This window comes from Columba livia, unplaced genomic scaffold, assembly GCF_036013475.1.
Source record: "Columba livia isolate bColLiv1 breed racing homer unplaced genomic scaffold, bColLiv1.pat.W.v2 Scaffold_232, whole genome shotgun sequence".
Lineage (NCBI taxonomy): Eukaryota > Metazoa > Chordata > Aves > Columbiformes > Columbidae > Columba > Columba livia.
The window spans coordinates 148209-161487 of NW_027043269.1; the positions used below are offsets into that span (position 1 = coordinate 148209).

At 53.7% G+C, this 13279-nt stretch overlaps 1 protein-coding gene across 1 annotated transcript in view; it reads right to left on the reverse strand.

Moving 5' to 3' along the window:
* PFAS (phosphoribosylformylglycinamidine synthase) overlaps positions 1-13279 on the reverse strand; it is a 93609-nt gene that overhangs the window by 47876 nt on the left and 32454 nt on the right. Inside the window, exons 12-14 of the mRNA XM_065048192.1 lie at positions 6683-6756; positions 3081-3243; positions 1434-1495 (exon numbers count right to left, since the gene is read on the reverse strand). Of these exons, the coding sequence (XP_064904264.1) occupies positions 1434-1495; positions 3081-3243; positions 6683-6756 (299 nt within the window). The remainder of the gene's footprint in view (positions 1-1433; positions 1496-3080; positions 3244-6682; positions 6757-13279) is intronic.

Here is a 13279-nt window from a genome sequence, read left to right on the forward strand (position 1 = left end):
ATTGGTGACGTAGTGGGCAGGGACTTGGTGGCCCAGAGCTCCAGGACACTCAGTGTGGGGTCCCCAAGTGTCCCCAATGTCACCAAGTGTCACCAAGGGCCACCAACTCACCACTATGGCTGGGGACACCCCAGGGACACAGGGGATGGGGGACAAGGGGACATTGGTGACGTAGTGGGCAGGGACTTGGAGGTCAAGAGCTCCAGGACACTCAGTGTGGGGTCCCCAAGTGTCCCCAATGTCACCAAGTGTCACCAAGGGCCACCAACCCACCACTATGGCTGGGGACACCCCAGAGAACCAGGGGACGGCGGGACAAGGGGACATTGGTGACGTAGTGGGCAGGGACTTGGTGGCCCAGAGCTCCAGGACACTCAGCGTTGGGTAACCAAGTGTCCCCACGTGTCCCCAAATGTCACCATGACTGGGGACACCCAAGGGACACAGGGGACACAGGGACAGGGGACACCCAGGGGACATTGGGGACAATGGGGACTTGGGGACATTGGTGACGTAGTGGGCAGGAACTTGGTGGCCCAGATCTCCAGGACGCTCAGCGTGGGGTCCCCAAGCTGTCCCCAATGTCACCAAGTGTCACCAAGGGCCACCAACCCACCACTATGGCTGGGGACACCCCAGGGACCCAGGGGATGGGAGGGACAGGGGGACATTGGTGACGTAGTGGGCAGGGACTTGGGGGCCCAGAGCTCCAGGACACTCAGGGTGGGGTCCCCAAGCTGTCCCCAATGTCACCAAGTGTCACCAAGGGCCACCAACCCACCACTATGGCTAGGGACACCCCAGGGACCCAGTGGATGCGGGGGACAGGGGGACATTGGTGACGTAGTGGGCAGGGACTTGGAGGTCAAGAGCTCCAGGACGCTCAGTGTGGGGTCCCCAAGCTGTCCCCAATGTCACCAAGTGTCACCAAGGGCCACCAACCCACCACTATGGCTGGGGACACCCCAGAGAACCAGGGGACGAGGGGACAAGGGGACATTGGTGACGTAGTGGGCAGGGACTTGGTGGCCCAGAGCTCCAGGACACTCAGCGTGGGGTCCCCAAGCTGTCCCCAATGTCACCAAGTGTCACCAAGGGCCACCAACCAACCACTATGGCTGGGGACACCCCAGGGACACAGGGGACAAGGGGACATTGGTGACGTAGTGGGCAGGGACTTGGTGGCCCAGAGCTCCAGGACGCTCAGCGTGGGGTCCCCAAGCTGTCCCCAATGTCACCAAGTGTCACCAAGGGCCACCAACCCACCACTATGGCTGGGGACACCCCAGGGACCCAAGGGGATGGGGAGGAATGATGGGGACAGTGGGGACAGGGGGACATTTGGGACAATGGGGACAGGGGGAGTCAGGAGGGGGGGGCCACGGGGGTGTCCCCAAAGGGGTGTCCCCAGGGTGTCCCCAAGGAGGTGGCACCTGGAAGCGACTGGCGTAGATGACGGCGCCCACGGGGTCACAAAGCTCCTTGAGCACGTTCCCTGGGGACAACGGGGACAATGGGGACAATGGGGACAATGGTGACAATGGGGACAATGGGGACAATAGGGACAATGGGGGCAGAGCCGCGGTGATGGGATCCCCCCATATCCCCGTGTCCCCCCATATCCCAATGTCCCCAATGTCCCCACTATCCCCAATGTCCCCACTCTCCCCATTGTCCCCATTGACCCCAATGTCCCCAATGTCCCCACTGTCCCCATTGCCCCCAATGTCCCCATTGTCCCCATTGACCCCAATGTCCCCAATGTCCCCACTGTCCCCACTGTCCCCACTGTCCCCATTGTCCCCAACGTCACCATTGTCCCCTTTGCCCTCAATGTCCTCACTGTCCCCAACGTCCCCAGTGTCCACACTCTCCCCATTGCCCCCAATGTCCTCCTGTCCCCATTGTCCCCATTGCCCCCAATGTCCCCAATGCCCCCAATGCCCCCATTACCCCCAATGTCCCCAATGTCCCCATTGCCCCCAGTATCCCCAATGTCCCCATTGCCCCCAATGTCCCCATTGCCTCCAATGTCCCCAATGTCCCCACTGTCCCCATTGCCCCCAATGTCCCCATTGTCCCCAACGTCACCATTGTCCCCATTGTCCCCAATGTCCCCACTGTCCCCATTGCCCCCAATGTCCCCATTACCCCCAATGCCCAAATTGTCCCCATTGCCCCCGTTATCCCTATGTCCCCCCGTTGTCCCCTGTACCCCCACTGACCTCAATATCCCCAATATCCCCATTGTCCCCCCATTGCCCCCAATGTCCCCATTTCCCCCCATTGTCCTCATTGTCCCCATTATCCCCATGTCCCCGTTGTCCCCCTGTCCCCATGTCCCCCAAAACCCACCCAGAACCCCCAAAACCCACCCAGAGCATCCCCAGGGTCCTAAAAATCACATCCCCGTGTCCCCACTGTCCCCAATGTCCCCATTGTCCCCTTTGCCCCTAATGTCCCCAATATCTCCGATATCCCCAATATCCGCAATGCCCCCATTGCCCCCAATGTCCCCATTGCCCCCAATGTCCCCAATGTCCCTATTGCCCCCAATATCCCCAATATCCCCAATGACTCCAATGTCCCCATTGTCCCCAATGTCCCCATTGCCCCCATTGTCCCCATTGTCCCCAATGTCCCCAATATCACCAATATCCCAAACATCCCTAATATCCCCAATGTCTCCAATGCCCCCAGTATCCCCAATGTCCCCATCGTCCCCATTGTCCCCACTGTCCCCATTGCCCCCAATGTCCCCATTGCCCCCATTGTCCCCAATGTCCCCATTGCCCCCATTGTCCCCAATGTCCCCAATCTCCCCATTGCCCCCAATGTCCCCATTGCCCCCAATGTCCCCAATCTCCCCATTGCCCCCAATGTCCCCATTGCCCCCAATGTCCCCAATCTCCCCATTGCCCCCAATCTCCCCATTGCCCCCAATGTCCCCATTGCCCCCAATGTCCCCAATCTCCCCATTGCCCCCAATGTCCCCATTGCCCCCATTGCCCCCAATGTCCCCATTGCCCCCAATGTCCCCATTGCCCCCAATGTCCCCATTGTCCCCACTGTCCCCTCACCGTTCCCTCCGGCCCCCTGGTCGTGGATGCTCTCAATGGGGTTTCTGGCCCCCCCCTCATTTTCCAAGCACCCCCGGAGCACCCGGTTCAGCTTCTGCTCCATCTCGGGGTCCCCACGTTGGACGGCGCCCAAGTCCCTGTCACTGGTGTTGTCACCCTGAACCTGGGGGGGGAGGGGGGGACACCATGGTCGGACCCCCCCCGTGTCCCCAACCCCCCCAAAATCCAAAAAATTCCAATAAAATAGCCCCAAATTGCACCAAAATAGCCCCAAATTGCACCAAAATAGCCCCAAATTGCACCCAATCGCCACCCCCATCGTGTCCCTGTTCCCCCTTTGGCACCGTCATTCGGGGGGTGACATTGAGGGGACACATCGGTGACCCCCCCCCGGGACACCCCCGAACCCCCAAATGACCCGAATTCCCCCAAATTTCCACCCAAATTTCCCCAAAATTTGCCCCAAAATTCCACAAAATTTCCAACCAAATTTGCCCCAAATTTGCCCCCAAATTTCCCAAAAATTTCCCTCAAATTTTCCCAAATTTCCCCCAAAATTTCCCCCAAATTCCCCCAAAATTCCCCCAAATTTCAAAAAAATTTCCCTCAAATGTTTCCAAATTTCCCCCAAATTCCACAAAATTTCCAACCAAATTTCCCCCAAATTTGCCCCAAAATTCCACAAAATTTCCAACCAAATTTGCCCCAAAATTCCACAAAATTTCCAACCAAATTTCCCCAAAATTTTCCCCAAAATTCCACAAAATTTCCAACCAAATTTTCCCCAAATTTTCCCCAAAATTCCACAAAATTTCCACCCAAATTTCCCCCAAATTTGCCCCAAAATTTGCCCCCAAATTCCCCATATTTTCCCCCAAATTCCAAAAAATTGACCCAAAATTGCCCCAAATTTCCCCCCAAAATTCCCCCCAAATTCCCCAAAAGTTCCCCCAAATTTCCCCAAAATTCCCAAAAATTTCCCCAAAATTCCTCCCAAATTCACACAAATTTCCCCCAAATTCCCCAAAATCCACCAAATTTCCCCAAAATTCCTCCCAAAAATTCCCCCAAAATTTCCTCCAAATTTCCTTCAAATTTTCCCGATTTTCCTCCGAATTTCCCCCAAGTTGCACAAAATTTCCACCCAAATTTCCCCAAAATTTTCCACAAAATTCCACAAAATTTCCAACCAAATTTCCCCAAAATTTTCCCCAAAATTCCACAAAATTTCCAACCAAATTTCCCCCAAATTTGCCCCAAAATTCCCCCAAATTTCCCCCAAATTTCCCTCAAATTCCCCCCAAATTTCCCTCAAATTTTCTCAAATTTTCCCAAATTTCCCCCAAATTTCCCCCAAATTTCCCCCAAAATTCCACCAAATTTCAAAAAAATTCCCCCAAATTTCCCTCAAATATCCCCCAAATTTGCCCCAAAATTTCCACCCAAATTTCTCCAAAATTTGCCCAAAAATTTGCCCCAAATTTTCCCCCAAATTTTCCCCCAAATTTCCCCAAAATTTCCCTCAAATTTTCCCAAAATTGCTCCCAAATTACCCCAAATTTCCCCCAATTCCACAAAATTTCCACTCAAATTTTCCCCAAATTTGCCCCAAAATTCCACAAAATTTCCACTCAAATTTCCCCAAAATTTGCCCCAAAATTTCCCCCAAATTTCCCAAAAATTCCCCCAAAATTCCCCCAAAATTCCCTCCAAATTCCAATTTTCCAAAAATTCCCCCAATATTCCCCCCAAATTTCACCCCAAAATTATCCAAAATTTCCCCCAAATTCACCCCAAATTCCCCCCAAATTCCCCCAAATTCCCCCAAATTTCCCCAAATTCCCATAAAATTCACCCCAAATTCCCCCAAAATTATCCCAAATTTCCCCAAGATTCCCCCAAAATTTCCCCCCAAATTTCTCAAAAAAAACCCAAAATTCCCCCAAATTTCCCCCCAAATTTCCCCCAAATTTCCCTCAAATTCCCCAAAATCCACCAAATTTCCCCAAATTTCCTCCCAAAGTTTCCCCCAAAATTTCAACCCAAATTTCCCCCAAATTTCACCCCAAAATTATCCCAAATTCCCCCCAAATTCCCCCAAAATTCCCCCAAATTCCCCCCAAATTTCCCCCAAATTTCCCCCCAAATTCCCCCAAATTCCCCAAAATTTCCCTCCAAAATTCCACCCAAATTCCCCCAAAATTCCCCCAAAATTCCCCCAAATTTCCCCCAAATTTCCCCAAATTCCCCCAAATTCCCCCAAATTTCCCCCCAAATTCCCCCAAATTCCCCCAAAATTCACCCCAAATTCACCCCAAATTTCCCCCAAATTTCCCCAAATTCCCCCAAAATTTCCCCCAAATTTTCCCCCAAATTCCCCCAAAATTTCCCCCAAAATTCCCTCAAATTTCCCCCAAATTCCCCCAAAATTCCCCCAAATTTCACCCCAAAATTATCCCAAATTTCCCCAAAATTTCCCCAAAATTTCCCCCCAAATTTCTCAGAAAAAACCCCAAATTCCCCCAAATTCCCCCCAAATTTCCCCCAAATTCCCCCAAATTTCCCCCAAATTTCCCTCATAAGTCCACCAAATTTCCCAAAAATTTCCCCAAATTTCCCAAATATTCCCCTAAAATTTCCCCCAAAATTCCAAATTTCCCTCAAATTCCCTCCAAAATTCTCCCAAATTTCACCCCAAAATTATCCCAAATTTCCCTCAAATTCCCCCAAAATTTCCCCCCAAATTTCTCAAAAAAACCCCAAAATTCTCCAAAATTCCTCCCAAAATTTCCCCCAAATTTCCCTCAAATTCCCCAAAATCCACCAAATTTCCCCAAAATTCCCCCAAAATTTCCCCCCAAATTTCTCAAAAAAAACCCAAAATTTCCCCAAATTTCCCCCAAAATTATCCCAAATTTCCCCAAAATTCCCCCAAAATTTCCCCCCAAATTTCTCAAAAAAAAACCAAAATTCCCCCAAGTTCCCCCCAAATTTCCCCCAAATTTCCCCAAAATTTCCCCAAATTTCCCCCAAATTTCCCTCATAAGTCCACCAAATTTCCCAAAAATTTCCCCAAATTTCCCAAATATTCCCCTAAAATTTCCCCCAAAATTGCAAATTTCCCTCAAATTCCCCCAAAATTTCCCCCCAAATTTCTCAAAAAAACCCCAAAATTCTCCAAAATTCCTCCCAAAATTTCCCCCAAATTTCCCTCAAATTCCCCAAAATCCACCAAATTTCCCCAAAATTCCTCCCAAAGTTTCCCCCAAAATTTCACCCCAAAATTCCCCCAAATTTCCCCCAAATTCACCCCAAATTCACCCAAAATTCCCCCAAAATTCCCCCAAATTCCCCCAAATTCCCCCAAATTTCCCCCCAAATTCCCCCAAATTTCCCCCCAAATTCCCCCAAATTTCCCCCAAATTTCCCCAAATTCCCCCCAAATTCCCCCAAATTTCCCCCCAAATTCCCCCAAATTCCCCCAAAATTCACCCCAAATTCCCCCCAAATTCCCCCAAAATTTCCCCCAAATTCACCCCAAATTCCCCCAAATTTCCCCAAAATTCACCCCAGATTTTGGGGACCCCCCCGCCCCCCATTACCTGGATGGACGAGGCCGCCCCTCCCCCCACGCCGATGCGGTACACGGGGCCCCCCAACTTCACCACCAGCAGCCCTGGGGACACCCCAAAAATGGGGCTCAGGACTTGGGGGTCCCAGGAGGATTTGGGGGTTCAGGGGGGATTTGGGGGTTCACGGGGGTCCCGGGGGGGATTTGGGGGTTCAGGGGAGATTTGGGGGTTCAGGGGGGGATTTGGGTGTCCCAGGAGGATTTGGGGGTTCATGGGGGGGATTTGGGGGTTCACGGGGGTCCTGGGCGGGAATTTGGGAGTCCCAGGAGGATTTGGGGGTTCAGGGGGTTCCTATGGGGTAATTGGGGGTTCAGGGGGATATTGGGGTGTCAGGGGGGATTTGGGGTTCCCAAGAGGATTTGGGGGTTCATGGGTGGATTTGGGGGTTCACGGGGGTCCTGGGGGGGATTTGGGGGTTCAGGGGAGATTTAGGGGTTCATGGGGAGATTTGGGGGTCCCAGGAGGATTTGGGGGTTCATGGGGGGGATTTGGGGGTTCACGGGGGTCCTGGGGAGGATTTGGGGGTCCCAGGAGGATTTGGGGGTTCAGGGTGTTCCTATGGGGTAATTGGGGGTTCAGGGGGATATTGGGGTGTCAGGGGGGATTTGGGGTTCCCAAGAGGATTTGGGGGTTCATGGGGCAATTTGGGGGCTCATAGGGGTCCTGGGGGGGATTTGGGGGTTCAGGGGGGATTTGGGAGTCCCAGGAGGATTTGGGGATTCAGGGGGTTCCTATGGGGTAATTGGGGGTTCAGGGGGATATTGGGGTGTCAGGGGAGGATTTAGGGGTTCATGGGGAATATTGGGGTGTCAGGGGGAGATTTGGGGGTTCAGGGGGGATTTGGGGGTTCAGGGGGGTTATTGGGGTGTCAGGGGGGATTTGGGGGTTCATGGGGAGATTTGGGGGTCCCAGGAGGATTTGGGGGTTCATGGGTGGATTTGGGGGTTCACGGGGGTCCTGGGGGGGGATTTGGGGGTCCGAGGAGGATTTGGGGGTTCAGGGGGGTCCTGGGGGGAATTTGGGGGTTCAGGGGGGATTTGGGGGTTCATGGGGGGATTTGGGGGTTCAGGGGGTTCCTATGGGGTAATTGGGGGTTCAGGGGGATATTGGGGTGTCAGGGGGGATTTGGGGTTCCCAAGAGGATTTGGGGGTTCATGGGGCGATTTGGGGGCTCATAGGGGTCCTGGGGGGGATTTGGGGGTTCAGGGGAGATTTAGGGGTTCATGGGGAGATTTGGGGGTCCCAGGAGGATTTGGGGGTTCATGGGGAGATTTGGGGGTTCACGGGGGTCCTGGGGGGGATTTGGGGGTTCAGGGGAGATTTAGGGGTTCATGGGGAGATTTGGGGGTCCCAGGAGGATTTGGGGGTTCATGGGGGGGATTTGGGGGTTCACGGGGGTTCCTATGGGGTAATTGGGGGTTCAGGGGGATATTGGGGTGTCAGGGGGGATTTGGGGTTCCCAAGAGGATTTGGGGGTTCATGGGTGGATTTGGGGGTTCACAGGTGTCCTGGGGGGGGATTTGGGGGTTCAGGGGAGATTTGGGGGTTCATGGGGAGATTTGGGGGTCCCAGGAGGATTTGGGGGTTCACGGGGGGATTTGGGGGTTCAGGGTGTTCCTATGGGGTAATTGGGGGTTCAGGGGGATATTGGGGTGTCAGGGGGGATTTGGGGTTCCCAAGAGGATTTGGGGGTTCATGGATGGATTTGGGGGTTCACGGGGGTCCTGGGGGGAATTTGGGGGTTCATGGGTGGATTTGGGGGTTCACAGGGGTCCTATGGGGTAATTGGGGGTTCAGGGGGATATTGGGGTGTCAGGGGGGATTTGGGGTTCCCAAGAGGATTTGGGGGTTCATGGGGGGGATTTGGGGGTTCACAGGGGTCCTGGGGGGGATTTGGGGGTTCAGGGGGTATTTGGGGGTTCACGGGGGGGTTTGGGGGTTCAGGGGGTTCCTATGGGGTAATTGGGGGTTCAGGGGGATATTGGGGTGTCAGGGGAGGATTTAGGGGTTCATGGGGAATATTGGGGTGTCAGGGGGAGATTTGGGGGTTCAGGGGGGATTTGGGGGTTCAGGGGGGTTATTGGGGTGTCAGGGGGGGATTTGGGGGTTCATGGGGAGATTTGGGGGTCCCAGGAGGATTTGGGGGTTCAGGGGGGTCCTGGGGGGGGATTTGGGGGTTCAGGGGGGGATTTGGGGGTCCCAGGATGATTTGGGGGTTCATGGGGGGGATTTGGGGGTTCAGAAGGGTCCTGGGGGGGATTTGGGGGTTCAGGGGGGATTTGGGAGTCCCAGGAGGATTTGGGGGTTCAGGGGGTTCCTAGGGGGTAATTGGGGGTTCAGGGGGATTTGGGGGTTCAGGGGGGGATTTGGGGGTCCCAGGAGGATTTGGGGGTTCATGGGGGGGGTTTGGGGGTTCACAGGGGTCCTAGGGGTTAATTGGGGGTTCAGGGGGGATTTGGGGGTTCATGGGGGGATTTGGGGGTTCAGGGTGTTCCTATGGGGTAATTGGGGGTTCAGGGGGATATTGGGGTGTCAGGGGGGATTTGGGGTTCCCAAGAGGATTTGGGGGTTCATGGGTGGATTTGGGGGTTCACGGGGGGATTTGGGGGTTCAGGGTGGATTTGGGGGTTCAGAAGGGTCCTGGGGGGGATTTGGGGGTTCAGGGGGAATTTGGGGGTTCACTGGGGTCCTGGGGGGGATTTGGGGGTCCCAGGAGGATTTGGGGGTTCATGGGGGGATTTGGGGGTTCACGGGGGTCCTAGGGGGTAATTGGGGGTTCAGGGGGATATTGGGGTGTCAGGGGGGATTTGGGGTTCCCAAGAGGATTTGGGGGTTCATGGGGCGATTTGGGGGCTCATAGGGGTCCTGGGGGGGATTTGGGGGTTCATGGGAGATTTGGGGGTTCACGGGGGTCCTGGGGGGGGATTTGGGGGTTCAGGGGGATTTGGGGGTTCAGGGGGGATTTGGGGTTCCCAAGAGGATTTGGGGGTTCATGGGGCGATTTGGGGGTTCACAGGGGTCCTGGGGGGGGATTTGGGGGTTCAGGGGAGATTTAGGGGTTCATGGGGAGATTTGGGGGTCCCAGGAGGATTTGGGGGTTCATGGGGGGGATTTGGGGGTTCACGGGGGTTCCTATGGGGTAATTGGGGGTTCAGGGGGATATTGGGGTGTCAGGGGGGATTTGGGGTTCCCAAGAGGATTTGGGGGTTCATGGGGCGATTTGGGGGTTCACAGGGGTCCTGGGGGGGATTTGGGGGTTCAGGGGAGATTTGGGGGTTCAGGGGGGGATTTGGGGGTCCCAGGAGGATTTGGGGGTTCACGGGGGGATTTGGGGGTTCAGGGTGTTCCTATGGGGTAATTGGGGGTTCAGGGGGATATTGGGGTGTCAGGGGGGATTTGGGGTTCCCAAGAGGATTTGGGGGTTCATGGATGGATTTGGGGGTTCACGGGGGTCCTGGGGGGGATTTGGGGGTTCATGGGGGATTTGGGGATTCGCGGGGGTCCTGGGGGGGGATTTGGGGGTCCCAGGAGGATTTGGGGGTTCACAGGGGTCCTGGGGGGGGATTTGGGGGTTCAGGGGGTTCCTATGGGGTAACTGGGGGTTCGGGGGGGTATTGGGGTGTCAGGGGTTCTATGGGTTCCTATGGGTTCCTATGGGGTTCTATGGGTCCCTATGGGTTCCTATGGGTTCCTATGGGTTCCTATGGGTTCCTATGGGTTCCCATGGGGTTTTATGGGGTTCTGTGGGTCCCTATGGGGTTCTATGGGGTCCAATGCAGTTCTATGGGGGTTTTGGGGTCCTATGGGTTCTATGGAGTTCTATGGGTTCTATGGAGTTCAATGGGCTCCTATGGAGTTCTATGGGGTTTTGGGGTCGCTATGGGGTTCTATGGGTTCCTATGGAGTTCTATGGGTGCCTATGGGTCCCTATGGGTTCCTATGGGTTCTATGGAGTTCTATGGGTTCCTATGAGGTCTTACGGGTCCAATGGGTTTCTATGGGGTTGTATGAGTTCCTATGGAATTCTATGGGGGATTTGGGGTCCCTATGGGTTCCAATGGGGTTCTCTGGGTTCCTATGGGGTTCTATGGGTCCCTATGGGTTCCTATGGGTTTCCATGGGGTTTTATGGGGTTCTATGGGTCCCTATGGGGTTCTATGGGGTCCAATGCAGTTCTATGGGGGTTTTGGGGTCCTATGGGTTTTATGGAGTTCTATGGGCTCCTATGGAGTTCTATGGGGTTTTGGGGTCGCTATGGGGTTCTGTGGGTTCCTATGGAGTTCTATGGGTCCCTATGGGTCCCTATGGGTTCCTATGGGTTCTATGGAGTTCTATGGGTTCCTATGAGGTCTTACGGGTCCTATGGGTTTCTATGGGGTTCTATGGGTTCCTATGGAATTCTATGGGGGTTTTGGGGTCCCTATGGGTTCCAATGGGTTTCTCTGGGTTCCTATGGGTTCCTATGGGTTTCTATGGGTTCCTATGGGTTCCTATGGGGTTTTATGGGGTTCTATGGGTCCCTATGGGGTTCTATGGGGTCCAATGCAGTTCTATGGGGGTTTTGGGGTCCTATGGGTTTTATGGAGTTCTATGGGCTCCTATGGAGTTCTATGGGGTTTTGGGGTCGCTATGGGGTTCTGTGGGTTCCTATGGAGTTCTATGGGTCCCTATGGGTCCCTATGGGTTCCTATGGGTTCTATGGAGTTCTATGGGTTCCTATGGGTTCCTATGAGGTCTTACGGGTCCTATGGGTTTCTATGGGGTTCTATGGGTTCCTATGGAATTCTATGGGGGTTTTGGGGTCCCTATGGGTTCCAATGGGGTTCTCTGGGTTCCTATGGGTTCCTATGGGGTTCTATGGGTTCCTATGGAGTTTTATGGGGTTCTGTGGGTCCCTATGGGGTTCTATGGGGTCCAATGCAGTTCTATGGGGGTTTTGGGGTCCTATGGGTTCTATGGAGTTCTATGGGCTCCTATGGAGTTCTATGGGGTTTTGGGGTCGCTATGGGGTTCTATGGGCTACTATGGAGTTCTATGGGGTTTTGGGGTCGCTATGGGGTTCTATGGGTTCCTATGAGGTCTTATGGGTCCTATGGGTTTCTATGGGGTTCTATGGGTTCCTATGGAATTCTATGGGGGATTTGGGGTCCCTATGGGTTCCAATGCGGTTCTATGGTTTCCTATGGGTTCCTATGGGGTTCTATGGGTTCCTATGGAGTTTTATGGGGTTCTGTGGGTCCCTATGGGGTTCTATGGGGTCCAATGCAGTTCTATGGGGGTTTTGGGGTCCTATGGGTTCTATGGAGTTCTATGGGCTACTATGGAGTTCTATGGTGTTTTGGGGTCCCTATGGGTTCTATGGAGTTCTATGGGCTCCTATGGAGTTCTATGGGGTTTTGGGGTCGCTATGGGGTTCTATGGGTTCCTATAAGGTCTTACGGGTTCCTATGGGTTTCTAGGGGGTTCTATGGGGTTCTATGGGTTCCTATGGAATTCTATGGGGGTTTTGGTGTCCCTATGGGTTCCAATGCGGTTCTATGGTTTCCTATGGGTTCCTATGGGGTTCTATGGGTTCCTACGGGGTTCTATGGGTTCCTATGGGTTTCTAGGGGGTTCTATGGGGTTCTATGGGTTCCTGTGGAATTCTATGGGGCTTTTGGGGTCCCTATGGGTTCCAATGCGGTTCTATGGTTTCCTATGGGTTCCTATGGGGTTTTATGGGGTTCTATGGGGGTTTTCGGGTCCTATGGGTTCTATGGAGTTCTATGGGCTCCTATGGAGTTCTATGGGTTCCTATTGGGTCCTAAGGGGTTCAAGATGGTTTGGGGGTCACTATGGGGTTCTATGGGTTCCTATGGAGTTCTATGGGTCCCTATGGGTTCCTATGGAATTCTATGGGGGTTTTGGGGTCCCTATGGGTCCCTATGGGTTCTATGGGGTCTCGGGGTCTCACCGGGCCGCGGCGGCTCCTTGCGCACGTGCCGCTGGTCGATGGTACCTATGGGGTTCTATGGGGTTCCTATGGGTTCCCATGGGGTTTTATGGGGTTCTATGGGTCCCTATGGGGTTCTATGGGGTCCAATGCAGGTCTATGGGGGTTTTGGGGTCCTATGGGTTCTATGGAGTTCTATGGGCTCCTATGGAGTTCTATGGGGTTTTGGGGTCGCTATGGGGTTCTGTGGGTTCCTATGGAGTTCTATGGGTCCCTATGGGTCCCTATGGGTTCCTATGGGTTCTATGGAGTTCTATGGGTTCCTATGGGTTCCTATGAGGTCTTACGGGTTCCTATGGGTTTCTAGGGGGTTCTATGAGGTTCTATGGGTTCCTATGGATTCCTATGGAATTCTATGGGGGTTTTGGTGTCCCTATGGCTTCCAATGGGGTTTTCTGGGTTCCTATGGGTTCCTATGGGGTTCTATGGGTTCCTATGGGGTTCTATGGGGTTCTATGGGTGTTTTCGGGTCCTATGGGTTCTATGGAGTTCTATGGGCTCCTATGGAGTTCTATGGGTTCCTATTGGGTCCTAAGAGGTTCGATAGGGTTGTGGGGTCACTATGGGGTTCTATG